Source organism: Kuraishia capsulata, genomic scaffold (genome assembly GCF_000576695.1).
Source record: "Kuraishia capsulata CBS 1993 genomic scaffold, Kuraishia_capsulata_scaffold_1, whole genome shotgun sequence".
Lineage (NCBI taxonomy): Eukaryota > Fungi > Ascomycota > Pichiomycetes > Pichiales > Pichiaceae > Kuraishia > Kuraishia capsulata.
This window is the reverse complement of record NW_019172950.1, coordinates 781,294-806,431: the sequence shown is the minus strand read 5'-3', so window position 1 is coordinate 806,431 and position 25,138 is coordinate 781,294. Positions and strand designations below refer to the sequence as shown.

The following is a 25,138-nucleotide window of genomic DNA, read 5'->3' as shown; positions in this document are numbered from 1 at the left end:
GCGTGCGAATCCCATTCTGAAACATTATTGCCCGAGCACATGTCAGTTGATCCAACGTCTGTTGACGATTTGAAAACCCCTGTCAGCTACAAACCACAAAATGGGTGTGTTTATTCCGGGCGACAAGCTCTCTCATTTGAAGGAGTACAAGTAAGTTTCACAATTTACGAATTTTGAGTAGCAATGGTGCTTTGAACTTGCTTGTGAGCGTCTCCAGCAACTAACCAAAAGCCAAGATACAAGAGTGATGATCGATCTCTGTTGACCAAGTTCATTTTGAAGAAGTTTTGGGTGAAATTTGAGTGCATTTTCCCTCTGTGGATGGCTCCTAACATGGTGACACTTTCTGGGCTGTTTTTCATCATTGGTGCGGTATTACTGGTGTTCTACTACGATCCGCATCTGAATCAACCTTCTCCTTGGTGGACTTATTTGGTATACGCTGCGGCGATGTTTTTCTACCAAACTTTCGATGCTTGTGATGGAATTCACGCGCGTAAGACAGGCCAGAGTGGTCCGTTGGGCGAGTTGTTCGATCATTGTATCGATGCTATCAACACCACACTCTCTGTGATTGTGTTCGGCTCAGTCTACCAACTGGGCTGGGGCTGGAAACTGTGGTTGGCTCAATTTGCAACGCTCTGTAACTTCTACCTGTCTACATGGGAGGAGTTTCATACCCACCAATTATATCTCTCATATTTTAGTGGGCCTGTGGAGGGTATCTGGTTGCTGATCTTCTTCTATTGTCTAACGGCCTACCTGGGAGCAGAGACCTGGTCCTCGGAAGCGTTTGTCTTGGACCTGAGTGCAATTGACTTGTCCAGTGAATTCCCCGTTTCTATGACGGATACTTCGTTTGCTGGTGGAGCCGTCATGTTGATCTACAACATTTATTCTGCATGGAGCAACGCCATGGACTACCACAAGACCCAGGCTGGGAAGTTTGAGGCCTCCAAGGGTCTTTTGCCTTTCTTCGTTTTCTATGCTTCCAATTTCGCTCTTCTTTTGCTCGAGCCTACCATCATCCAGAAGATGGGATTTGCTGTGGTCATCACTATCGGATCAACAATTGCATTTGCCGTGGGTAGAATTATCATTGCTCACTTGACCAAGCAAAGCTTCCCATTAATCAACGCCCCGATGTTCATTCCTCTGATCCAATATGGCTTGATCAATGTCCTGACCAAGGTCTACGGATTGAGCTTTGACCTGGTGATTGGCCCTATCGTTTGGTGTGGTCTTGGTCTGGCTCTTGGTCTTCATGCATGGTTCGTGGTGGATATTGTGTACGACATCACCTCTTATCTGGACATCTGGGCCCTGACAATCAAGCACAAAAAGGTCGAGTGATGTAGACACAAAATATATGAAGGACTTGACATATTTCCGTTTATATTTAGCTTCACATTCAAGACATAGGTGGACTTTATACCATACCAATTTCGGAGATTCTACATCTCTACTAGGTGCAGAAAGCAGAGAGTTCAAGCTCTTTCTGTTATGTACATACTTCGTCGGCTAAAACATAAAAACTGTTGGCATTCTGCTCCTAATCATGGCACGTTCAGCTTTGGTCCAACATTCCAAGTGGTGGTGGGGTCGTAGAGGTTGCTGCAAGCTGTGGCTGTTTCAACTGATCAAGTGATTCTCCTTAGGCAGCCGCGGGCGCAAATGCAGAATCAGCTCCTGGAGCCAAAACATCGTTGGAAGACTGTTGGAGGCTCATTTCCTTCTCCATCTCAATGAGCTGTTGCTCAGAAGAAAGAGCAACGGCATATGGTAAACTCAGCAAAAGGACCGAGGACGAAACAATCCATAACAGGTTGCCTCCCTTGTGTAGCAAAGAAGAGGCCGTTGAAACGGCAGATGCAGCGAGATTTCTTTGCTCTTTTGGAAAGATTTGCTTCAAAGCAATGATTCTCTCATATAGGGTCTCCTCCTCATCGAAGTCATCCTCGTCATCCTCGGACTCGGATCCTTCATCAGCAGCAGCTTCGGGCTCCTTTGGGAAGACTTCCTCGTCTTCAGTTCCGTTTGGGAAAACGCCGACCTTTTCGTCTGTAACTTCTTCCAATTTAACCATTTTATTGCGTAGTTCGTGTATAGAAAGTACTATTCATTCGGAGCGAGTTATACAATTGCTGAAAAAAAGGTGCCGATGGAGACGGGTTACCCGTATCGCTAGTGCGATACTCATTTTCATTTTTGAGCATTACACGATTTTGCTTAGGAAGTTTCTGGCGAGTTCAACTCCAAGGAATGTGGCAGCATTGGCAGGGAAACTTCTCATTAGGGCTGGGCCGATTCCGGGGAAAAAGCCCTTTAATCCGGCCTCGGCATGGATCTGTCTTGTGACCTGTACGATTGAGGTCTTGACGCTGGAAGACTGTTGTCTGGACTTGATGGTGTCTATTGGGAACACACCCAGCCACATGGAAACACCTGCAAATCCACCAGCAATGGTGATTGCACCTAACGAGAGGTCCTTTCCGGGCGTAGAGAGTCTTTCTTTGAGCACCTCATAGGTAGCGAAGTATAGAGCACTGCCTGGCCCATCTCTGGCCATTGTCGCGAGAGATCCTTTGAACACAGACCTGAGTCCGCCCTCCTTGTAAATCTGCTTTACCATGCTAAGCATTCCCGTCTTGGACTGTTGTATTTGTAGCATCACCTTCACCCGCTCGAATGGTGCAGCAATGGCAGTGGTGGGAACAGCACTCAAGAACCCGGCTGCGCTGATCTGGGCCACCGAAAGCGGCACACTGGCATCCTGTTTTGAGGTGTATAAAACGATTCTTCTCCCAACGTCGTAACCCCAAAAGGAAACCGCAAACATGGGGGTTACTCCCAGCAATGGCGGCAGCACCCCTCGGTAGAAGCCTCTGGGACCATCCTTTTTCAGGGTATCTTTGAAGCACTCCAAGGTGGACTTATAAAGACCTGTCTGTAGTCTGACCTTTAACAAATCAAAAGGATGGCCAGTCAAAACGGCACAAATACCGCCAAATCCTCCAGCAATAAACGATTTGGCGTTGTCAACCAATGCGCTGTCGACCTCTTCCATAGTGTGGGGAAGTACCTAGAACTGAAAAGAGTGGGGAAACGAACTGCGTGTCTAAATGGATGAAATAAATCGCGACTATAATCAGAATATAATCGGATTATAATGTTTTCTATAACTTCAACGGATGTTTTCTAAAAACAATTGTCTTGAATCGACGGATTTTTTGCTACTTATACGGCTTCAAAGTCATCCACAATGATAATTTTGCCCTTCCCCCGATGCTAGTCATCGCCCCCATGTGATGCTGGAGATCTGTGGGGTGAAAAGCTCAAAAACTCCGAGAAGCCTTGCCTTGACCGGAGTACTTTGTTACGATATTTAATGTGAAAATATTTTATGGGTTTATAAAACGTTTTCAACACCATTGTGGGTTTTTTGGTGTAATTTGTTTGCGGTTGTTAAGTCCTGGATGGCTGGAAGTTAACGCTCCTCGGCTCCTCCACATCATGCAAGTCCCGATTACCTGGGCCCACCTAGCAGGTCTTGGGTTTTAGGAAAGCACAAACGAAGGCACTGGAATTTTAATCATTATAGAAAAGCCGGGTAGGTAATCAGCTTTGTTTGATTGAGTGAAATTTTGGTCTTCTTCGAAGATTCCAATAAAGATTTGTGCCATATGAGAAAACGTTCGGAATACGCAATTGGATCACTAAAGTTTGGAAGTTTTCTTGATGATGCTGATGGATAGACAGATTGAGTTATATTCCAAAATCATATGCCCTCGACCAAACTAGATAGTTGAGTTGTCATAGGCAGATCTTTTTGTTCAAAAACTCTTCATATGCCGTAAATTAGTTGTCCCGTTTCTCGCTTGGCGAAGCGGGTGGAGCGTCAATTCGTGTGTTAACCATTTTGGTTTTACTCAGTATTACTGGCACATAATTATTCTTTTTCAACAAGGCAACGTGGCCGAGTGGTTAAGGCGAAAGATTAGAAATCTTTTGGGTTTACCCGCGCAGGTTCGAGTCCTGCCGTTGTCGTTATCTTTTTTTTTTTGGATCTCGAAAGCTCATATTTTACCAGCAAGAAAACAGATCTATTTTTTGCATCTGCTATTGAGATCATCCATCTATCGTGATTCTTGTTACTGAGAATCGACACTTCCCAGAATATTCACCCAGGCTTAGAGAGCGGATAGTTTCAAGGATTGGCCGTTTCAAGACAGGTGTTCTGCTATATCTACGTTACAATTGATAATGTCGCAACCAGAAGAAATTGTTTCAGCGAAACATCAAAATAAAGACTCGAGCAAAGCACTGGACTCAGAGAATACTGACAGCAATGCCAACAGAGAGTTGCTGATCAAAGAAGCCCTGGAATTGACCGACGATTTAAGACTGATACTCCAGTTCTTGAAGGTGGAAAAACGGTCTGTCCAAACTATGGAGAACGAAAACAAGTACTTGCAGGAGTACGTGGGCAATTTGATGGCAAGCGGCAAGATTGAGAGTTAGATGGGTTTAATCCAGGACGGCTGGTTCGGGGTCCTATGGTGATAATTACGATGAAAATGGAGTCTGAAGGATATTATGACGGTGTATAATAGGCGGTATTAAAATTGATTGGTTTGGAAACTCTGTCTTGTTAGTATTGAGACTATCCTAGTAGATTTGAAATGTAAGAGAATTTCTGGGGAAAAAGTACAACTTTAAGCGCGCTCAAACTATCACTCTCTCCCATATTTCTTCTTTCTCGTTCTTCTTTCCAAACAAGACAAACTTTTTCTATATTCCAGAAAACTCCAAACATACCAAAAAATGAACCATAAGAAAGAGTTTGCAAACTATATGGAAGATGAGAACACCATAATAACGCCTAACAAGAGGTTTGAGACACCTGGGTCATTGAACTTCACACCCAAAAAACAGAAGAACAACTATCTCGATGAGTTTGGAGACAAAGAAGGGCGCATGCCTTGTAAGTTTCGCTTCAAAAAGCAATGCTAATACCTTGTGCTAACCGATAAAGTCGTTATGCTGAACAAAGACCTCAACAAGCCGGCGGAAAACCAATCTCGTTTCGATGAGACAAACACAAGCAAACGGGTTCCTTCTTCTAACAAGCAAACTTCGCACAGTATTCATCCATATGGCGAACAAATCATTATTTCTTCTTTGAATGACCAAGGCCTTGATTCAAGGACGTTTTCTGAGAAATGGAGTCTTATCGAGAAGAACAAATCATACACTTATGCAAGAACTCTCCAGCCAGTTCCCCGCCATTTGAAATACGTCAAAGTCGATTTTGCTCCGATGGGGCTACCACTGAGTGATTCGTCAGCTCCTCTAGATCTCACAAACCAGCCGATGCCTCCAACGCAAAAAGGCATGCTGTTCTATGATGCCCTGGAGTACAACCCGGAAGGACCCACAGACGAAGCTATTTTGCTCTCCGTTTTGAACGAGGAAATTGAAAAGGAAGATGATTCTCAGGATCAGGGTTTCTTCTATAACATTTGGCTGTTCATATGTATTGCGATCTTGGGGCTAAGCCAAGACCAGTACGTCCTTCGCTATCCTTGGTTCACCTTCACATCTGCCAATGGCAGAAACCTGGACGCCAATAGGCGTCATGAAGCATATCAATCTGGAGGCAAGTACAATCTGGATATACTGGGATCAGGTGTTGCTGAGAAGTCGGTAAAAAGAGTCACAAAACGCTATCACAAGGGCAAAACCGCGCGTCCCTTTGTGCAAAGTTCCCTGGGAGCAGCTGATTCGAGCACAGATGGCTTTGAGATGCAAAATTTCATTCCTGACTTCCATTAGTCATAGCCTCCTTTTAATGCTTCTCTATCGCCGACCTGTATATCTGACTGGTCCAGTCAGTTGCGTTTGCTTTTCCATCCAGATACTCGTTTCTGCGCAGTTCGCCGCTCCTGACCAGATTTTTGCCTCTCAGCAGATTATCAGAATAGATGCTTCCCCCACTCCAAGACCCGAGACTAAACACCTCTTTATAATCCAAACCAAGCTGCTCAATTATCTTCTTCTTCAGCCCTGGAACTTGAGATAGGCCGCCAGTAATGATCACATTTTGCTGAAGAGGTTTCTTCAAATCAAAAGGTAAAAGGCCAATCATGTTCTCCACTAGCTGGACAACAGACATCTCATTGGAGTCCAAACTTTTCCATGTGTTTCTTGCAGGAAAGAGGTATCGGTCAATGAGATCATCAATGTGGGGCCCTTCCATTGCACTAGATGTTCTGTTGATCACAATGTCCTCTACCATCTGAAAAACTTGATGGCAGCTCATACTGGTCAGTATCTCTCTAGTTAGGTGTTTCCCTTGAAGAATACTGGACAAAATCTCATAATGGAGACCTTTGGCAGATCTGCCAGATGATATCCCAAGGTCTTGGATGACACGCAGATCATAAACAGGCACCACAGTGACGTATTCCCAGCCAAAATCAATAACCACGCCACTTTTCACACCAGCACCCAGACATGTGAGAATACTGCTCGGTAATGAGGTAACTGATTGTACATGTAGATGGTTCAGCAGCACATAGGTGTACCTCTTCTTCACATGTTCGGGAAGAAAATGGGGCTCTAGGATGATGACCTTGGTGGATTTCGCATCAATGAGCAGCTCGTATAGAAACAGGGCGTATAGTGATCTCTCCAGATGAGTTTCTTCCAGGTATTGATCGGTGTGAATAATCGAACCATCTGCACCCAGTCTTGGTCGCAGTTTATCATAGTTCCAAAGCCATTGTAACGATTGCAGGTCCCCAGCGTATATTCTTGCTAGATCGTGTGAATCTGTTTTCAGAGTCTTCAGATATTCATTTGCTTCCTGTTTCGTCATTTTGACTTCGCTAAACTGCAATTCCCGTCGCTGTATATCCAGGTCCCTATATGCCATGGTGCCAGTAGGTGTAGGTTCTCCGGCGAATCCATACGTAACATTCCGGCTGCCCAAATCCAGGATTACGGGGTGATATTGTTGTGAGTAATCAGTCATATGAAGAACATTATAATGGGTAAATATAAACGGGAAAACTTGAATAAAAGTTTAAGAATAGCTAAAGGAAACATTACACATAGTCCATGATTTCGCGTCTCCGAGGCTCATCTCAAGCTCATCGGTAGTGCCTGATCCAACCCCATTGAATTTTTCAACCTGCATTAGCCACTTAAGGGCCTCTTTACTATGGAAATTCCTGAATGTATCTGGTGTTTCCTGGCTTTAATATGAGTTTTCATTCAAAAAGATCATTCAGCACTGCGCTGCTGTGCTGCGAGATTAAAGCACCTTTTAAAACTAATGTGAATTCAAAGGGACCCGTTAGGTTCGACAAGAACTTTCCCGTCTACGAGAGAACAAAGGCATGGGATCGGGAAGGCATGGACAAAGATACTTTCTTCAGAAAAAAATACGCGCACATACATGTGAAGCAAAAGGCTATTAGAGACGAAAGACGTATGGTGAGGGAAGCCAAATTGGAGGGGAAGATGGACTCTAGACCTACGAGGTTCCAAGAGCAGCCTAGAAGGATAGTGACTGATTCGATGTACGATTATGTGTACGGAACTTCGCCTGTGATCGCTGCTTTGAAGGCAAACAAGAGAACGCATTTTGGAACATTGTATGTGTACAACCCCAAGGACAAGCACGAGGAAATCTTGGAGCTGCTTCAGGCGAGAGGAGGAAAGCACAAGTTGGTGGACTCTAGGGGAGAGTTGTTCCAACTGGCTCAAAATAAAGCCCATAACGGTTATGTTCTCATGTGCAATCCCCTGATGCCTTTGGAGATTAGAGCTTTGGGAAAATCTTCGGCAGAGACCTACTCTATCGTGAAGCAGGAGGTTGGAGAGAGTGTCACCGAAGAGTGCCCGGTTTCAAGAGAAACTGCTAAACATCCTCTTGGTATATATCTCGATGAAATTTCAGATCCGCACAATTTGGGGGCAATCCTGAGATCTGCATATTTCCTTGGTGCGGATTTTGTCGTGCTTTCGGATAAAAATTGCGCACCATTGTCGCCAGTCGTCTCCAAGATCAGTGCTGGTGCCATGGAATTCATGCCAATCTACACGTCTCCCAAACCGGTCGATTTTTTCGAAAGGAGTCAGGAAAATGGCTGGAATATCGTTTCTACCGTGGCGCCACATGCTGCTAACAAAAATTACGGAAATATGATAAAACCTGCCCATTTGCATCATCTGGTTGCGGATGCACCAACCCTGCTGGTGGTGGGATCGGAAGGTGAAGGAATCCGCACGAACCTGAAATCCAGAAGTACCCATCTGGTCGAGTTGCGGAGTCCCAGAACTGATCTTGACGAGTCAGTTGACTCGTTGAATGTGAGCGTAGCCACTGCTTTGTTGTTGCAAAATTTGTTGCAGTAATGGCAAGCATTGGGGTGTCCAGGAGATGTCAAAGGATTGGAATTGTAAAGAATTTCCTGTATATATATATATTTACATGCTTAGAGCCACCTGAACTATTTATCCTGAGGTGAGTCTTTCTTTGGTCTGGCAGTCTGTAGTAAAGACATGATTGAGACAATGGAGTTTGCTTCCGAGTCGGACTTTGGCCCGGTGGACTTGCCAAAGGGATGGAACGTAGATGTAGTGCTGCTCGCTTTTAGTGGGTCAACTTCCAGAGTCAGCTTGTTTCTGTTTGCCCTGTCGAAGGTGGCTCTTGTCACATTGAGAGCCAGCTTGGTCTCCCTGATGTGTCTCGCTGGGTCCATGTCGGCTGTCTTAGCATAAGCAGCACCATGCGCTCTAGAAGAAGCATTGCCCACGAAACCACCCACTGCCATTGGTCTGTAGATGCTCGAGGCCTCCAAAAACCTACCTGGAACAGCCTTGGCTGTCTGTATTCCATCTGGAGAGTTGGTGAGTCTTCCCTTGAGCTTATAACTGAGTCCACCGGTTCCGGCCAGTCTCAATGAGCCTTTAGCGGGATCCGTTGCGTACTTCCTGAGAGGCAACTCAGGAACTTCCAAAAGTTGAGGGTGCAACTTCAAGAACTCTATCACCTCATTCAACAGGTCTTGGTTGGCAACTTTGTCGGGGTGAGCCTTGGCCAGCCACTTGAAAAACGGCCTTCTCAAAGTGGACAGCTTGTTCTGCACTTGCGCGAACTTCTTTTCGGGCGTTCCAGGCAGAATATTCAGCAATTTTGATATTTCGTTGGTCTGCACAATTCCTAGGGCATCGTTTGGATCCAACGGATGTAAAGTCTTGTCGAAGAACAAAGGGTTCTTGCCTCCAGCAGACGAAATTGGGATGTTCATCTCCTGGAAACGCAGCTTCTTCCAATAAAACCCACTCAAGTTCTCAAACTCGGGCAAACCATCTTCATTATCAACGCTTTCCACGACAATGTATCTTGATTTTAATTTTTCAGGCAAGTTGTACTTGAGTCCAAAGTTCCTTCTGTGGAACGAGGATGGAGGAGCTTCTATAATCTGATGTGTTGGATGTGCTTTCTGGGTGTCTTCCAAAAGTCGACCTTTGGAAGGCACCAGTTGTGCAAACTTCGAAGAACGCAAAAGCTTCCCCAAATCCTTTGAAGCCATTGTGATCAATGTGTTACCGTATAGCAACGCTCTTGATCGTGCTCACATCTTGAACAAGGGCTTTTTCGATGTCGACGCAAAACTCGGGTTTTTGAGTCTGGTGCACTACTAAAATTAATTCGAGACTTCGCACTACCTCACGGCCTTTAGAGTGTATCGTACTGACAAACCACGTCTATCTCTATATACATATGCTGAATATTCAATTTCCCGATTTTTTGGCTTCCTCAATCTCGTCAAGCTCTTCTTCAGTGGAGTCTTTGCCCTCATTCTTGCTCAGCAGCTTATTTAACTCGCTTTGAGGATCCGCATACATCTCCTTGAATGCACCTTGCTCCACAATCTCACCTTTATGGTTGAACACTACAATTCTATCGCTCATTCTGATTGTGCTCAGTCTGTGTGCAATACTGATTGTGGTCTGTCCCTTCTGCTGTCTCTGGATGAGCGTCTTTTGAATGGCCTTCTCGGATCGCGTGTCCAGGGCAGAGGTGGCTTCGTCAAGAATGAGGATCTTAGGGTTGGTGATAAGAGTCCTTGCCAGAGCAACTCTTTGTTTCTGACCACCGGATAACGACGCTCCTTTCGAACCTACCACGGTCTGGTATTTATCAGCAAACTGTTCAATGAACTCCTGGCAACTTGCCAGCTGACAGGCTTTGATCACCTCTTCCTGCGTAGCGTCTTTCTTTCCGTAGGTGAGATTTTCTAAGATTGTTCCCGAAAAAAGCGTCGGTTCCTGTTGAACTATTCCCACTTGTCTGCGGTAGTAGCTGAGACTCATGTCTTTGAGGTTGTGACCATTGAGAAGAATCTCACCTTCCAGCGGGTCGTAGAATCTGAGCAATAACTGACTGATAGTAGATTTACCACATCCACTAGGTCCCACAAGGCAAACATGTTCTCCCCTTTTGATCTTCAAGTTCAGATTGCTGAAAACAGTGTGGTGGGGCCTGGTGGGGTACTTGAAGTGAATGTCTTTGAAGACAATGTCCCCATCTATGTCGTTGATCTTCTTTCCTGTAACAGGGTTGATCAAAGGTGTAATGTTGGTCAGTTCAAAAACCCTAGAGGAAGCTCCAACTCCTTTCATCAGCTCCGTATAGAAATTGGACAATGAAAACACACTGGAGCCACTGTAGATCGTGTACATCATGAAACTGGAGAGATCACCAACAGAAAGCTCGCCAGCCTTAACCATGTACGTGCCCATAGATAAAAGCGCGATGATGGCGATATTTCCCACAAAGCCCGTGCCTCCGTAGAAGTACCCATTCAGCTGGCCCTCTTTAATAGAAAGGTCGTACAATTTCTTGACCTCGGTCTTGAATTTCCCCACCTCATGAGCCTCGTTGTTAAACGTCTGGATAGTTTTCACAAACCCAAACTGCTCCTCTGAGACTCGCGTAAGACTTCCCAGCTGTTGTTGTATCAGCTTGGAAAGAGCCTTTATTCTTCTACCAAAAACCAAAGAGAGAAATATCAGAGGCGGGAACATGAGACACATGTATGCTGTAAGTTTGGAGGAGATGAAGAACATCATTGATATTCCAACCAATCCACTGATACCTGCTCTCAACCCATCACTGACGTTCTGAGTCAAAGAACGAGTCACAACGGTAGAGTCGTTTATGAGTCTTGATATTAGATCTCCACTTTTCTGCTTATCCCAGAATGTCGCATCCTGGTAGAACAACTTCTTCAACGTTCTCAGTCTGATCCTAGCCATCAGCCTTTCACCGACTCTTCTTAGGGTCACCACTCTTCCGAAATTGGCCAGAGCCCCAACCATGAATGTTATGGTTATACACACATAGAAGTTAACAAGCGGAATTTCCCGGTTGAATATCTTGATGCAATCCGTACTGTCGTCTTTGGTCATATCTATAACCTTTCCAATTATGGAAGGAAATAGCATGCTCACCGTTGAAGATACACACAAAAACAGCATCGCTAGGCCCATAAGCTTGGTTTCAGGTTTTGCTAGTTTCAGCATCTGCATGATCTCAGAAAAACTGCTTTTCGAGGAGGTTTCAGAGTCTTTTTCTTGTCCACTTTCGCTCTTCTCCGCCTTGGTCGCTCTTGTCGGAGATGAACTGAATTGTCTTAAACCACGCAATGAACCCACTTCCCAGCCAATTTTTCCCGACCAATGAGCTTGAGAGATCATACACGGTATTTTTGCGTTTTCCGATCCGAAGCCATTGTGAGAAAGATGCACAAAACGTTTGGAAAGAACGTTCTCCATTGGAGAACGCAGGCTGCCCCTGCACCCCGAATGAAGTCGTATCAAAGACCTCTGTAGGCCAGGTCGTATTATGTTGAACATATTTATGTGCTCAGATCTCGATTACACGAGTTGCAAAGCCTCAATGCTAGTCCTTGAGATAGCTTACCAATGTTTTTGTGTCGCAGAGATTGCAAGGCCGAGTCCGGCCTTTCTGGCCATTTTGAAAGAGGCAAATTGATTCATGCACTCTGGCAGATGTATTTTTGAGTGGCGCACTAAATGCCTTTGCCGTCGCCGCACTTAAAAAGCTGAGAAATCAACATTTTACTTAAGTTTTCCTTTAGACCTGGTAGGTATATATGGATCCGATCGGGAAGTTTTTGACTGCCAGCTAACGCTAGTATTGGTTACCTTGGCAATTAGACATGTGTTTTTGCATACACTGGCCCATGCCAAGCATTGAACACATGCAATGGCAGATATGCTATTGAAAGGATTCTTGGTAGTTTTGTGACTCTTATCATCGTATTTGTGTTTTGTCAGAAATTTGTATGACTAAAGTTATATTTTGAGGAAAGCTCTGCGTTTCATCATTCTATTCGCAAGAAATCACAGAAATTTCAATAATTTCAAAATTATTCCCAATTCTGAGTATCAATGAAAGCAAATATCAAATTTGACATCAATCAGTATTATTCGAAATCGGAATTCCAAAAGAACATAGTAACGATCCAACCCAGGACCAACCACAATCTCGATATCAAGCTTTATATCAGTTGCATCTGATGCATACGAATTAGCAGAGGCCTGCTTCAAAAATGAAATTACACCCCGTAGAAGAAAACTCTAACTAATCTGAATGCTCAAAAGTTTTTCAGACTAGCTGAAATCAATGAAGCAATTTAAATTACAACCTGAAGGTAAAACAGAAGATTAATTTGTTTTCCAAATACCAATCCGAAAGCACCTCAACACTAGCCGAAAGATTCAGGAACGGCTGCCATGGGTGTTTATGATTTACCCAATGCGGCCCAAAGTGATGTAATCTGCAATAAATGTGGTAGTGCACAATCCAAATCTCATCTTATGCGTCCCTTGGCGATACGGACTTTTTTCATCACAATTCGTCCGTTATTTATATATAGATCTTTAAGCAGACCCAAAAATTCCTTTGTTTGAAACCCCTGGATGCTGGCCTAATTTCCCATAGTTAGCTCTGTCATATTTCTTTGTCGATTTTCATAGCTAGACCGGATCTGCCACAATCACCCGTTTCAGGCATCTTGCATTTATTTCAAGAGGAAGGCCGAGACATACTCCAATTCCAACTCTGTTGAGGGTCTTTCCACTTTTCGACAACTCATTGTGAGATCCACCTGGCTTGTTTCATTAATAGAGCTTGGGAACTTACTATATCATACATTGTCTGTGCATGGGCTATACATCTATATTCATCTTTTAATATCCCATAGTACTGGAGAGTGGCTCGCCAGCACGTTTCACCAATCGACCCCTGCATTGCTTTATTCAACAGCATTCCCCTACAACCATGACTGTGCCTCCACCCAACTACGATCTTATACTCCTGAGAGAACATTTATACCAGGATTTGAGAAGTCCAGAATTGGTTTTACCATCTAATGTTGATGACACAGGGTTTAAGCCCCTGCATGAACGTGGACTCGGGGTGTTCGATTACCATTTGGCTAGTTCGGATGAACCATCAACAGACACTTATCTTTATGTGATTGCTGCCTTCTGCTCTTTGGTGATTATCTACAACATGCGTTATTTCATAGCTGACAGGTCGAGGAAGATGTCACAGACTCTCAGACGGAAATCGTCAAATTTCATAAACGAGCATCTCTATGACATAGAGGCTGGATCTCCAGAGCTAGACGCAACCCCAGAGGGCTTGCCTTCGCTCTCAGAGTCGCCTTTTACGCCAATGGACTACAGTCCGGTTTACTTAAGAAACTCGGAGGTGAAACTGATGGAGTTTGATTCCAAGTTCGGAATCTCAAGGGACAAGTTGAGATGAGGAGATTCCAACCAAAAAAAAAAGCCTTCGCATCTCACTTGAAAATCAGGCATTTTTCAATAAAGTGATCCAGCCAAGATATTTATTCTTGGTTGCAAAATCTTCTACATCTCGCCATTCATTTAGAAGCTCCTTTATACCTTCCCAGCTCCTGGGTCTTCATTTGCATTTTTTACATAGCCTGATTACCTTCAATCACTGCTTCATACCAACTAGGCTTAATAAATTGTTTGCATGAAATTGAGGGTGCCTCAAATCAAAATCGTGCTGAGCAGGATTTGTCTGTCATGCGGCTCTTGCATATGTGAGATCACGTGAAAGTATGTGGCTTCGATATTGGCACAATGCTTCGGACAGATTATTGCTTTGGTCTGGGTAGGATCGTTCAGTTTGAAGGAGACAGGAAGAATTTTTGTGTTTAAAATTGTCATTGGTCTTTTTCACCTTCCCTCCAATTCGTCTCAAATATGGTTTCCCCCAAATATGCTAAATCTCATATCTTGAAGATTGGAAACCCTACCAACCCCATCTCGGTGCAACTCTATCTCGATTACGCATGTCCATTCTCTGCAAAAATCTTCAAGAAGATTGACACGGAATTGATCCCCAAGTTGGAGTCAAAACACCGAGATGCTATTCAGTTCGAGTTTTTGAACGTTATCCAACCATGGCATCCAACCTCAGCGATCATCCATGAGGTTGCCATTGGCTACGCTAAGGTATACCCCGAAAATTTCTGGAAATACTCAGCTGTTTTATTCGATAACACTCCAAACTTCTATGACGTCCCAATGTACGACTTGTCACGGAAAGAGATCACCCAGAAGTTGATTAATTTGGCCGTGGACAAATTGGGTGCTGACGAGGCTAAACTATGGGAGGTCCTTAAGATACACGAGGATAATTCGGGTACTGATGTCACCAAAGATCTCAAGTACTTTACCAGATATCACAGAACCACTGGTGTTCATGTCACTCCTACGGTTTTTGTGGATGGAATCGTCGTTCCTAACTTGGAGAGTTCCACCCCTGTCGATAAGATGGTTGAGATCCTCGAGACGTTTCTTTGAACGAGATTCTACTGAATGACCAGTCCAGTCCAGGTCTTTTTCTTGCTACAACTGTTTTTTTTTTCAAATTGAAATTTATGAGTCTATTGAACTGCATGATATTTTGAGTATGACTTGATGAGCTTCTTTTGACCTGGAATGTCCTCACCAGGCAAGAACAGCTTCATCGCAGGTAGACTTACAGTAGACATCCAATTCCAAAGAGTCAACGTTCTGGACTATTTTTGAGGCATCAATTTGAGTTTTCGCTCCTGACTCAAGTTCATAATGAGATTTTGACAACTGAGCGATAGTTACGCTCAAGGCTTGGTCGGGATCGGATCCACATTTTGTAAAATCTGTGACTGCGGATTCGTCAGGAGATGCTCCTCCCTTAACGTACAACTCGTAGATCACAGTCACATCAGAGTCGGTTATCGGGTTCAACCTCCTAGAAATCCACTGAGTTTCCCCAAAACTAAAGTAGGAGATGGGGAATGTTGATAATGAAGAGGCTTTCTTCGCTTTTTTCCCAAACCAGCCTGCAGACTGAGATGTCGATTGGGCGATAGCCCATTTTTTGAAATCAGCTCCAGATGAAGCATGTCCCCCATCCTCTGCACTTATAGCCAGTTCTTTCCAGTTTTTGTGGATATTCTCACTCCACGTTTTTACGAATTTGAAGTCGTTCAAATCACCAACTCTCAAATCCTTGAACCAAACATCTCCACTGACTCTGGAATCAGTCTGATCTAAGTTCACAAACACCAAACCTTCGGAGCTAGTCCATGTGGGGATCCTGAACAAACCATTAGGCTCCATCTTGAAATCAGGAAATTTGTCGAATTTGGGTGCCTTTTTCAAGTTACCCTCAGTATCGTAAGTCCACCCGTGATATTTGCATCCCAAAACAATAGTGGATCCCTTCTCTTTGGTCACCACAGGGTATGCTCTATGGCGACAGACGTTGTGGAACGCGTTGATCTCACCTGTGATCTTTGACTTTACCAGAAAAATCTTGAACTGGAGCAGCTGGAAGCTGATGTAGTCACCTGCCTTCAAAAATCTTGAGGCATGTGTAATAAAAATCCATGTCTTGTTCAAAATAGCTCTTCTTTCCAATGGGAGATATTCTGGCTTTGTTGTAGCTGTTTCGGTTTTGGATGTGATCTCTCTCATGAAGTTCTATACTACTTGTAGTGAGTTGAATATGCCTTTTTTTTAATTGGTTTCACCAATCAATGATGAATATTGTTCTTGGTATTTGTTTGTTTATCAAGAACTATATTCGGTACCAGTTGACCCTTTATAGGCTTTCATGTTGATAGGCAATCTGCTGTAGATAGTGCGCAACTCTGATCCGCAAAGGGCAATAGGCCGATGCGCGATAAGAGCCGTTACCGCACTGCCATATTCCTTCCACCACTGCTCTTAACACCCAAACGGCATTTTCGCACTATTTATGGAAGAAATTTGAAGGTGGGAAGCACATCCAAATTTCTCCGTTGCATAGGAATATGCGGTCAAAAATGTCTTCGGGGTGGAGTAAACCATTGTGAGAAAGAGGATATGCAGAGTAGCTCTGTGCGCAATCTGGCGTATCTACGATTTGCGATCTTGCGTGGACTCCTCGTTTTTCCCGATGATTCTTCCAGTCGCTTTATGAGGGATTTTGCTTCCTAACAGAGAGACTCTGGTTGCAAAGGATTCCAGTATTTCAGCAAGGCATATGAGGCCGGAATGTTTATTCACCAGCTATGCTCGTGATGTCTACCTTTGATACGAGGTGATAACGGATTGCAGTTCAGTCGTAGTTCTTTATAAAACAATTAAAAAAAAAATCAACGGTGAAGTATCAGCTTGGAAACAAACGCTAAAACATGATTGAGATTCAGCACTCAAGCGACAGTAATTCTATCCTTTATCAACTGCTGATAGTAGACGACACCCCTTTCGTTTTCTGGGTTCAATGTACCGACTTGGTACATTCCACACTCCAAGTTGGTCTGGCATGATTCACACAACTCAATATCTTCAACGGCAACCTGCCTTGCAAAGTTGAAGTATTTTTCAAAGTCTTCGTCAGAGCCATCGAAGAAGTAGTCAAATTCCATGCGGCATTTAGAACCAGTCAATGGGCAACACCTGAAAATCCCCATACCACCTGCATAGCAGTTCAGAGAACAGGTTGGGAAGAAGTAGAGAAAAAGACCGGGCTCGGTTACCGAAGGATCTCCGTTCGTTGTTTCTGCCAGATGACGACAGAAATTTGTGTAAGTTTCGACTTTGTAGAAGTCCATCGCAAAAGCTTTGGCAAGACCTGGATGAGTGTAGGTGCAGTGCAAGCATTCTTGGTAACCATCAATAAAGGTCATGAAACCGTAGTCACATTCGTACACCAATTTGCGGCGAATTGGTCTTGCCCGAAAGTCCTTGTCACCAATGAATTGCTCGAGTTGGTTTCCATAGTATTCATTGAAATCCGGAGGAGTGGTTTGATGAGAAGCAAACAACAATCCCGAAGGGGTGACATGGGTGTTAACTTTCTTTAAGGTTTGCAAGACATGATGAAGTTGCTCTTCAGTTTCCGCACCGGTGAGATAATCCTCGTACTTGCCGTAGTACGCGTCAATCTTTGTGACTTTGTAGACATCTTCAATGTCGTCAACGACAAAGAAGGGGTTTCCCAGTAAGTTGAACTGACAATACTTTTCCCCGTCTTCTTGGTCTTTGACGAATCTGGTTATTGGAGAAATGAACTGCCAACCTTTGTCAAAAATCTTCTCTTGTGCGACTTTCAAAAACTGATCTGAAGTGTACCATGATGCTGGCAAAGTGACAGGTAAACCCATGTTTAGGAACTTAGTATTCTACCGAGAATGAAGCGTTGTATAGTAGATCATGCAGCTGTCCAGTCCTTCTTATAGCTTTGGGAAAGACTTGTACTCAAGTAAACTGCGGAGCCCAGCGGAAATCGCAATAGGGGTAAAAATCATGATATACTTGAGATCGCAATACTTAAAGTACATACAAACATAGCGCAGCTTGTCAGGACTATCGCAAATCGAGTTTACGCAAGATCGAAATGTGCAGCCGCATTCGGAAAAACAATAATGGGGCTTTCTCAAGCCCTTATCATGCGATCGCGCAGCTGATGGAGACACACCCGAGACTGTTAAGCCCCCTTCAGATTTCATTCGGATCTTCAACTAAATAGTTTCTTGAATGCGCAACGTCGTACCTAATTGACTAACCAGGTGAAAAATAGTCTTTTTAGATTTTATACTTAAAAGGGTGGAATAGTTTTCGCACAAGGCACAAACCTCAGAGGCGCTGTGGCTTGAAGAACGGATAAGAATTTGATGCAAAATCTACAGAGATTGATGACGAATACTACTAGGGTATGACCCTGGCATCAGCAGGATTTATCATAAATCGAACAGCCGTTTTTGAAGAGCTAAAGTTCATCACATGCGATAAATAGCTAATCAGCACCTGGTAGCACACAAACGCATGAGTGATCTGTTGCGGCTATTTGGACGACTACTCTTACCCGGCTTTGTTCCTGACTCGGACTTAATTTCTCCAAACCCATGAAAAAAATAAGTGTGGGGTAACGCAGGGCCATCACGCAGCATGCAATCCATGTTTAAGTCCGCATAATCAGTGAGCGTTATTTTGAGCTTTATTTAAGAGTATTCATTTCAAGCAGACCTGAAGATCTATAACCATAGACAAGGTTGTAAGACATATAGCTGGGCACTATTAACAGATCCAAACCCCGGGGAGCATCTTCCTGTCACACCATTAGTAAACTTCTCCAGTTCCGAAGAAGTTGATGGAATTCTTGGCAATACTGAACTTCTCTTCAACAGAAGAATAAGGAAGAGAAGCAACACCAAACTTCTGCAGCAGTAATTCTACATTTTTAAGCTGGTAGGCTGTAGAGTCGTAATCCTCTACCTCATCAGTGTCGACCCTAGGTATCAAGTATTTCTGTTTGAGAACTCTCAGAAGAGAAAAGTCTATATCCTCAGAGTGATCACGGTAGTTTTTCTCAAAGTCCTCGATAGCACCCTTCAGAAGTTGCTCCTCCTGGAAGGCGACATATGCCTCTGGAACACCTATCTTGATCTTGCCCTTAGTCATGATAATGTAGCCCCTGAATCGAAGATAATCGAGGAGTTGTTCATGTGACAGGGCAAAGAAGATAGGCTTGGATGCCTTAACACTAACAATTGGTACATCCTTGCTTGTCAAAACCAATTGAACCAAGTCATTTTTAGAGATGCCAACAGGTGTATTCAATCCTCTTACAGAGAGGAATAACGCAAGTCTTTCAGGCGACCATCTGAGGCTGTCAGTATTTTAGTAAAACAAAACCACATCTCCCCTGCGATCGGCATCCACTTACTGTCTCAGGATGGATTCTAGTTCTGTGTCTGTCATATTCTAGTGTCCAGCGGCTGAAAGCAACAGGAAAGCGACTCATGACTAAAGTGCGATATTCTTCGTATAAATAACCCAACAAATTCTGATTGATATAGATATCGAGGAAAAAGAGGAGTCAGTTTCGGTTGATTAATTTTCCGTGATCCATGATTATTTGCCTTCATGTGCACCCCGGACCTGACGGGGCAATGCATTTGGAAGAAACATGGGGTGTTTCTCAAATTCCCAGAGCACATTTGTCAGACTTGCCATTTTTTTGCCATATAAGTAGAGATATGAACCCTTTCTTCAGAATAATGAGTTTATCAGCTGCTGATCAAATATCTTTTTGATTTCGTTTCAACTATGGCAGAAACATCTTTCGCCCAATCAGTGTTGCAGGCCACCCCCAATGAGGGACCATGGGAGACATACAAAATCTCTCCCGCTTCCAGAACCGTTTATCCCACCAAGGTATACTCTACCGAAGGTGTGACCGAGGATGCCGAAAATCTTGTTGGAAACACAGATACCGTGACATATCTCAAAGGCCAAGGGGCGGCCATTACCTTGGACTTTGGTTTCAACACCTGCGGATTCTTCTCTGTGGAATTTGGTGATGATTCGGACGAGGGCCAGTCTGTTCACCTAGCTTTTGCCGAGTCAAACTATTTCATTGACAAGGATAATGCCGACAGAAGTATGGACTTTATCATTGAGGACAAGACGATCGAGGTTCCCGTTAGCAAGGGCGTTTATGTTTGCCCCTTTGCTCAACAAAGAGGTGCTTTCAAGTATATGACCATCTCCACCAGAAAGCCCGGAAAAGTTTCACTCAAAAAAGTCTCCACCAAAATGAACAACATGCCATCTTTGGGTGACAACTTGAGAAACTATAAGGGTTATTTCTACTCGAGTGACGATTTTGCTAACACCATCTGGTACGCTGGAGCTTACACTGTCCAGCTGTCAATCATCCCAACCGATACCGGCAGAAGAATGGACATTGTTTCTCCAGCTACCGGCTGGTCCAATGACGTTCAGTGTGGATTTGGTCCTGAAGTGCTTGTCGATGGTGCCAGAAGAGATAGAACCATCTGGTCAGGTGACAGAGGTATCTCTCAATTGACTGAGTTCCTTTCTTTCAATAGTGAAAGCAGTATCGACTCCACCAACTGGATTTTGGCTCACCAGACTCCAGAAGGTCGATTCCCATATGCCTGTGAGCCAATCAACAGATACAACTCGGACACCTATCATTTGTGGACTTTAAAATGTATCCATTCCACGGTTTATTACAACAGTGGTTCACTGTCTTGGTTGAAGCGGGTCTGGCCTCGCTACACTCTTGCCATTGAGATGATCTGGAAACAGGTTGATGAGACTGGCACTCTTAAGATTAAAGGTCCTCTTGATTGGGGTCGTGATGTCTTGGTTGGCCATTCCACGCCCTGCAACTGTTTGCTTTACATGGCTCTTGCTGATGGCGCTGAATTGGCTGTTCTTCTTGGCGACAAGGAACATGCGGAAGAGTACGCGACAAAGGCTAATAGCTTGAAGGAGGCAATAAACTCTTATTTGTGGGACGAAGAAGAGGGACTTTTTATGGATGATGATGTTTCCAATATTCACTCCCACGATGGTAATGCTCTATCTCTTTTCTACAAAGTGGCCACAGAAGAGAAGCTCGAAAGAATCTCTAAGAATCTGACAAAGAGATGGACAAAGTACGGAGCTCTAGCACCGGAAATGCAACACGCGATTTCTCCCTTTATTGGGTCATTGGAGTTGATGTCTCATACATTGGTCGGTCATCCAGAGAGATCTTACGAGTTATTTAGGACTATGTGGGGCTACATCTGGAATGCGCCATACGGAGTCAAATCGTCTTTGATCGAAGGGTATAATGGAGATGGTACTTGTAAATATCCTTTCATCGGATACGATCCAGCGTACATCTCCCACTGTCATCCTTGGGCCAGTGGTCCAACGATCTGGCTGAGTAACCAGATCGTTGGTGTCAACTTCTTGGGAAATGAACACAAAGAGTGGTCGTTCGCCCCAGAGGGTGTCTTCGCTGAAAACTCTGTTGAGTTCGCCCAGACTGGATTCGTCTCGAAGTCTTCAGGCTACATTACTGCTGGTTGGAAGAAGCACACTTCCTCTCTAGTACAACTTGTAATTAAGGCTCCTGTTGGTACTTCCGGCGTTATAGGTGTTCCTGTTAAGTCCGACTCCAAAATTTTTGAAATCACCCTCGACGGCAAAACAGTTGCTGCGGGTAAAATCTCAGAAAATGGCAGGCATTATTTGGTAGAAAACATCGATTCTGGAGACCACGTTGTTATAGCCAAGTATGATTAGCCCGGTTTTCATATATTTAGTTGGAATTTTTAACCCCCCTTCAAAAAACCCCTCAGATCAAGTCTACTGAGAATTGCATTGTAAAAATTCACAAGCCACACCAAAACCATACCATTCATAATTCATAGGGGAGGCAAGATTATCCGAGGAGACCAAAAGTAAAGAGGGGTTTTGGGTGCTGGCTCGGGCGATAAATCTTGAAATATGTCCTAATGGATGGAGGGGGAAAACGTACATATTAGACAAATGATGTACCCCGGATTTTAAGTCATCTATCGATGCTCCCCACATATTTCTCGGGGTTAGTGAGACGAACTCGGCTCAATAAAACAGCGAAACGTGCAACCATATATGATTAAGAGGCAGTATATATATATTACGTTCAATCTCTGACTATTCGAAACCAAAGTTAGACTTTTATCAGCAACAAAACTTGAAAACAAACACTTATGGTATCCCTTAAGACTTTTTTCGCAGGAAAAGTAGATCCTGAAAAGGCACCCAACCTGAATGCGGCTTCGGAACAGACAGAAGATTTGAATCCAGCTGTGTCTGCAGACAGCGATTTCAATGCACTTGAAATTGCTGCCCATGCCCAACAAAAAATCGAGCACGAATTAACCAAATGGCAAGCCATGAAAACCTACCCAAAGGCCACAATGTGGGTTGTTTTCATGGTTTGGATGATGGTTCTTACTGGTTACGAAAACCAAGCTAGTGGAATTGTTTTGTCCATTCCGCAGTTCAGACAAGATTTCGGCCACAAATACGAAAATGAATACGTTCTTGACGCTACCTGGCAATCCGCGATATCTGGTGTTCCTACTGCTGTCATGTCGATTTCTGGTTTTGGAGTCTCATACTTTTGTGACAAGTTTGGAAGAAAGAAGATCATGATTGCTGCTCTTCTGTTTACAATTCCTGCCATCGCTGTGGAATTTGTCTCCACCACCATTGGAGTGTTTCTTGCGGGAAAGACAATGAATGCATTGTCTCTGGGCTGTTTTAACACTTTGTGTATCAGTTACGTTTCTGAAATTGCTCCAATGGCACTTAGAGGTTGGTCAGCTGCTGCCTGCTCTCTGTCTTTATGCATAGGACCTTTCATTTGCTATCTGATTAACAACACCACTGCAACATACACCTCAAGAATGGCCTACAGAGGAGTCTTTATTCCACAATGGATTTTCTCGGTTACCTGTCTTATCATAGCTCCTTTCATGCCAGAGTCCCCATATTATTACATTACCAAAAACAAAGACGCAGAGGCACAGAAGAGCTTGAGTAAGCTGTACAACCCAACCCAGGCTCAACAACAATATGCGATTATGAAGGTCACGTACGAGGAGCTGAGACTCATTACTCAATCAACTACCTATCTCGACTGTTTCAAGAAGAAGGAGATTAAAAGAACTCTTTTGGTTATGTTTGCCCAATGGATGCAGGCAATGTGTGGTGTTACCTTCATAGGTTCCTATTCCACGTATTACTACCAGTTGGCTGGATTTTCTACGCAACACTCTTACCAGCTGAGTTGTGGCGCTCAGGCCCTTTCTGTTTCTGGTGTTATCGCCTCTTGGTTTATCATCGATCGATTTGGGAGAAGACCGTTGATGTTTTTCGGAATGTCGAGCTTGACAATCTTGAACTTGATCGTTGCTGCATCTGGTACTGCCACTCACAACCCAACCGCTATGACGGTCGCTTCAGCATTTATTGCCATGTACAACTTCTTTTACAACATTGCCATTGGCCCATTACCATATATCATGGGTGCAGAAATCTCCTCTGTCAGCTTGAGAGCGAAAACCTTATCTTTTGGTATGATCACTAACAATTCTTTTCAATGCATGTGGTCGTTTGTTTTGCCATACATGTTCAACCCAGATCAAGCAAACATGGGATCAAAAATCAACTTTATCTTCACGGGCATGTCGTTCATGTCTTTGTTTGTATTTTACTTCTTCCAGCCAGAAACTGCTGGAAGATCGTTTGAGGAAATTGACGAGTTGTACAACTCAAAGGTTCCTCTAAGAAAGTGGAAGAACCACAAGACTGAAAAGCAGCACGCCAGTGAGGCTTCATACGGCCAACTCAAGCAAGAAGTCTCTCACGTTGAGTTTGCTGACGAAGATGACCTCGCTTGAGAATTTTGAAGACTATCTCGTTTTTTTTGTATCTTTTTTAATTGAAATCAACGTTGTTTCCTACTTCGAACTAACACTTAACTTTTCCTTTCGTCTGCAATGAATCCTTCAATGATTCTCCATTTGGGGAGGGACCTTTATTTCCGGAGGATCGGTCGTGATTTTGTGGGGCGCCCAAACTCACCGATGCATGTCATCACTGCCCCAGAGCACAGCCACGCTCATCTGCACTCTAGCTATATTTACTTTTTTAGATTATGACTTGTAATCACCCGGGCTTATAAACTTATTGTGGCTACATTGAATAATAATAGAGAGCTCCGAGAAACAAGAAACATACAACTTTCTGAACATGCTAGCCATCCCACAGCAGCCTGCACCAAAAGAAGTAGACTTTCCGGGAAAATTGTGCCAAGCCAATGTTTTTGGCTTGGCCTTTGAAAGTACGTCACATATTTGCCCAGTGGGTGATCTAAAAAAAATAAACGATCGACACAGCCACCCACTAATAGCGTGTATGGTGCTGCGAAATAGTACCTAGGGTGTTTCTGCTTCGCTTCTGATTATTAATGAGGGGATGGAACGTTCGGCGATTTTTCTAGTGTGGACAACAGCGATTAAAGCTTTTTTATGAGAGTCTGTAGTACGCAAATGCATAAAGAAACTGGGGCCTCGAGATAGGTTTAGGCAGAATGAAATTCATCCGAAATCTTTTAAAGTCGTTTTGAGCAAGGTACCCTCAGGGTTGGAGGCGAGATACGCCGAGATGATACCCCGCGAATACGAGTTTCATGCAGACGCATGCGGCTTGTGCAGCGCTCAATCAAAAGTTCATATTGGGGCAGAAAGCACAATATGTCCATTTTCCTTGGGGGTATATATATTGCAGACAGATCCTGCTTTAGAGCATCTGTATCCTTGCACCTTTTCAAATCACAATTCGATTTTGGAAACGCATCATGGCTACCACTGAGACCCCAAAAAACGAAGGTCCTATTGAGGACGTTATTGTGCAACAAAATGAGGATCAGCAGCTTGCATCTGTCAACTCACTTGAATTCGATCAACTGGAAACGGCAGCTCATGCTCAACAAAAAATTGAACACGAACTGACGAGATGGCAAGCGATAAAAACTTATCCAAAAGCGGCGACTTGGATCCTGTTTATGGTTTGGATGATGGTTCTGGTTGGTTACGAGAACCAAGCCGGAAGTATTGTCGTTTCCATTCCGCAGTTCAGAGAAGACTTCGGCTACTATTATGAAGGTGAA

General features: G+C 43.9%; 17 protein-coding genes across 17 annotated transcripts; 9 read left to right on the top strand and 8 right to left on the bottom strand.

The window, feature by feature from the left end:
• Positions 1–100: 100 nt before the first annotated feature.
• KUCA_T00000430001 (uncharacterized protein) lies at positions 101–1,353 on the top strand (the record flags this gene model as incomplete). The annotated part of the gene is made up of 2 exons (XM_022604969.1): positions 101–150; positions 237–1,353. 2 exons carry the CDS (start codon positions 101–103, stop codon positions 1,351–1,353), a joined length of 1,167 nt encoding a protein of 388 aa, XP_022456484.1.
• Positions 1,354–1,654: 301 nt separating this feature from the next.
• KUCA_T00000429001 (uncharacterized protein) lies at positions 1,655–2,086 on the bottom strand (the record flags this gene model as incomplete). The annotated part of the gene is made up of 1 exon (XM_022604968.1): positions 1,655–2,086. The coding sequence occupies one exon, from the start codon at positions 2,084–2,086 to the stop codon at positions 1,655–1,657; it is 432 nt and encodes a 143-aa protein (XP_022456483.1).
• Positions 2,087–2,215: 129 nt separating this feature from the next.
• On the bottom strand, positions 2,216–3,067 carry KUCA_T00000428001 (uncharacterized protein; the record flags this gene model as incomplete). Its single annotated transcript, XM_022604967.1, has 1 exon — positions 2,216–3,067. The coding sequence occupies one exon, from the start codon at positions 3,065–3,067 to the stop codon at positions 2,216–2,218; it is 852 nt and encodes a 283-aa protein (XP_022456482.1).
• Positions 3,068–4,263: 1,196 nt separating this feature from the next.
• KUCA_T00000427001 (uncharacterized protein) lies at positions 4,264–4,521 on the top strand (the record flags this gene model as incomplete). The annotated part of the gene is made up of 1 exon (XM_022604966.1): positions 4,264–4,521. One exon carries the CDS (start codon positions 4,264–4,266, stop codon positions 4,519–4,521), a length of 258 nt encoding a protein of 85 aa, XP_022456481.1.
• Positions 4,522–4,824: 303 nt separating this feature from the next.
• Positions 4,825–5,013, top strand: KUCA_T00000426001 (uncharacterized protein; the record flags this gene model as incomplete). Its single annotated transcript, XM_022604965.1, has 1 exon — positions 4,825–5,013. The coding sequence occupies one exon, from the start codon at positions 4,825–4,827 to the stop codon at positions 5,011–5,013; it is 189 nt and encodes a 62-aa protein (XP_022456480.1).
• A 27-nt stretch (positions 5,014–5,040) lies between these two features.
• KUCA_T00000425001 (uncharacterized protein) lies at positions 5,041–5,835 on the top strand (the record flags this gene model as incomplete). The annotated part of the gene is made up of 1 exon (XM_022604964.1): positions 5,041–5,835. One exon carries the CDS (start codon positions 5,041–5,043, stop codon positions 5,833–5,835), a length of 795 nt encoding a protein of 264 aa, XP_022456479.1.
• A 13-nt stretch (positions 5,836–5,848) lies between these two features.
• Positions 5,849–7,036, bottom strand: KUCA_T00000424001 (uncharacterized protein; the record flags this gene model as incomplete). Its single annotated transcript, XM_022604962.1, has 1 exon — positions 5,849–7,036. One exon carries the CDS (start codon positions 7,034–7,036, stop codon positions 5,849–5,851), a length of 1,188 nt encoding a protein of 395 aa, XP_022456478.1.
• Positions 7,037–7,239: 203 nt separating this feature from the next.
• On the top strand, positions 7,240–8,424 carry KUCA_T00000423001 (uncharacterized protein; the record flags this gene model as incomplete). Its single annotated transcript, XM_022604961.1, has 1 exon — positions 7,240–8,424. The coding sequence occupies one exon, from the start codon at positions 7,240–7,242 to the stop codon at positions 8,422–8,424; it is 1,185 nt and encodes a 394-aa protein (XP_022456477.1).
• A 95-nt stretch (positions 8,425–8,519) lies between these two features.
• KUCA_T00000422001 (uncharacterized protein) lies at positions 8,520–9,605 on the bottom strand (the record flags this gene model as incomplete). Its single annotated transcript, XM_022604960.1, has 1 exon — positions 8,520–9,605. One exon carries the CDS (start codon positions 9,603–9,605, stop codon positions 8,520–8,522), a length of 1,086 nt encoding a protein of 361 aa, XP_022456476.1.
• A 202-nt stretch (positions 9,606–9,807) lies between these two features.
• KUCA_T00000421001 (uncharacterized protein) lies at positions 9,808–11,934 on the bottom strand (the record flags this gene model as incomplete). Its single annotated transcript, XM_022604959.1, has 1 exon — positions 9,808–11,934. One exon carries the CDS (start codon positions 11,932–11,934, stop codon positions 9,808–9,810), a length of 2,127 nt encoding a protein of 708 aa, XP_022456475.1.
• A 1,450-nt stretch (positions 11,935–13,384) lies between these two features.
• KUCA_T00000420001 (uncharacterized protein) lies at positions 13,385–13,876 on the top strand (the record flags this gene model as incomplete). The annotated part of the gene is made up of 1 exon (XM_022604958.1): positions 13,385–13,876. The coding sequence occupies one exon, from the start codon at positions 13,385–13,387 to the stop codon at positions 13,874–13,876; it is 492 nt and encodes a 163-aa protein (XP_022456474.1).
• A 467-nt stretch (positions 13,877–14,343) lies between these two features.
• On the top strand, positions 14,344–14,946 carry KUCA_T00000419001 (uncharacterized protein; the record flags this gene model as incomplete). The annotated part of the gene is made up of 1 exon (XM_022604957.1): positions 14,344–14,946. The coding sequence occupies one exon, from the start codon at positions 14,344–14,346 to the stop codon at positions 14,944–14,946; it is 603 nt and encodes a 200-aa protein (XP_022456473.1).
• Positions 14,947–15,090: 144 nt separating this feature from the next.
• KUCA_T00000418001 (uncharacterized protein) lies at positions 15,091–15,747 on the bottom strand (the record flags this gene model as incomplete). The annotated part of the gene is made up of 1 exon (XM_022604956.1): positions 15,091–15,747. The coding sequence occupies one exon, from the start codon at positions 15,745–15,747 to the stop codon at positions 15,091–15,093; it is 657 nt and encodes a 218-aa protein (XP_022456472.1).
• A 1,076-nt stretch (positions 15,748–16,823) lies between these two features.
• On the bottom strand, positions 16,824–17,777 carry KUCA_T00000417001 (uncharacterized protein; the record flags this gene model as incomplete). The annotated part of the gene is made up of 1 exon (XM_022604955.1): positions 16,824–17,777. The coding sequence occupies one exon, from the start codon at positions 17,775–17,777 to the stop codon at positions 16,824–16,826; it is 954 nt and encodes a 317-aa protein (XP_022456471.1).
• Positions 17,778–18,732: 955 nt separating this feature from the next.
• KUCA_T00000416001 (uncharacterized protein) lies at positions 18,733–19,374 on the bottom strand (the record flags this gene model as incomplete). Its single annotated transcript, XM_022604954.1, has 2 exons — positions 18,733–19,282; positions 19,340–19,374. The coding sequence occupies 2 exons, from the start codon at positions 19,372–19,374 to the stop codon at positions 18,733–18,735; spliced, it is 585 nt and encodes a 194-aa protein (XP_022456470.1).
• Positions 19,375–19,722: 348 nt separating this feature from the next.
• Positions 19,723–21,720, top strand: KUCA_T00000415001 (uncharacterized protein; the record flags this gene model as incomplete). Its single annotated transcript, XM_022604953.1, has 1 exon — positions 19,723–21,720. One exon carries the CDS (start codon positions 19,723–19,725, stop codon positions 21,718–21,720), a length of 1,998 nt encoding a protein of 665 aa, XP_022456469.1.
• Positions 21,721–23,543: 1,823 nt separating this feature from the next.
• Positions 23,544–23,867, top strand: KUCA_T00000414001 (uncharacterized protein; the record flags this gene model as incomplete). The annotated part of the gene is made up of 1 exon (XM_022604951.1): positions 23,544–23,867. One exon carries the CDS (start codon positions 23,544–23,546, stop codon positions 23,865–23,867), a length of 324 nt encoding a protein of 107 aa, XP_022456468.1.
• Positions 23,868–25,138: the final 1,271 nt, after the last annotated feature.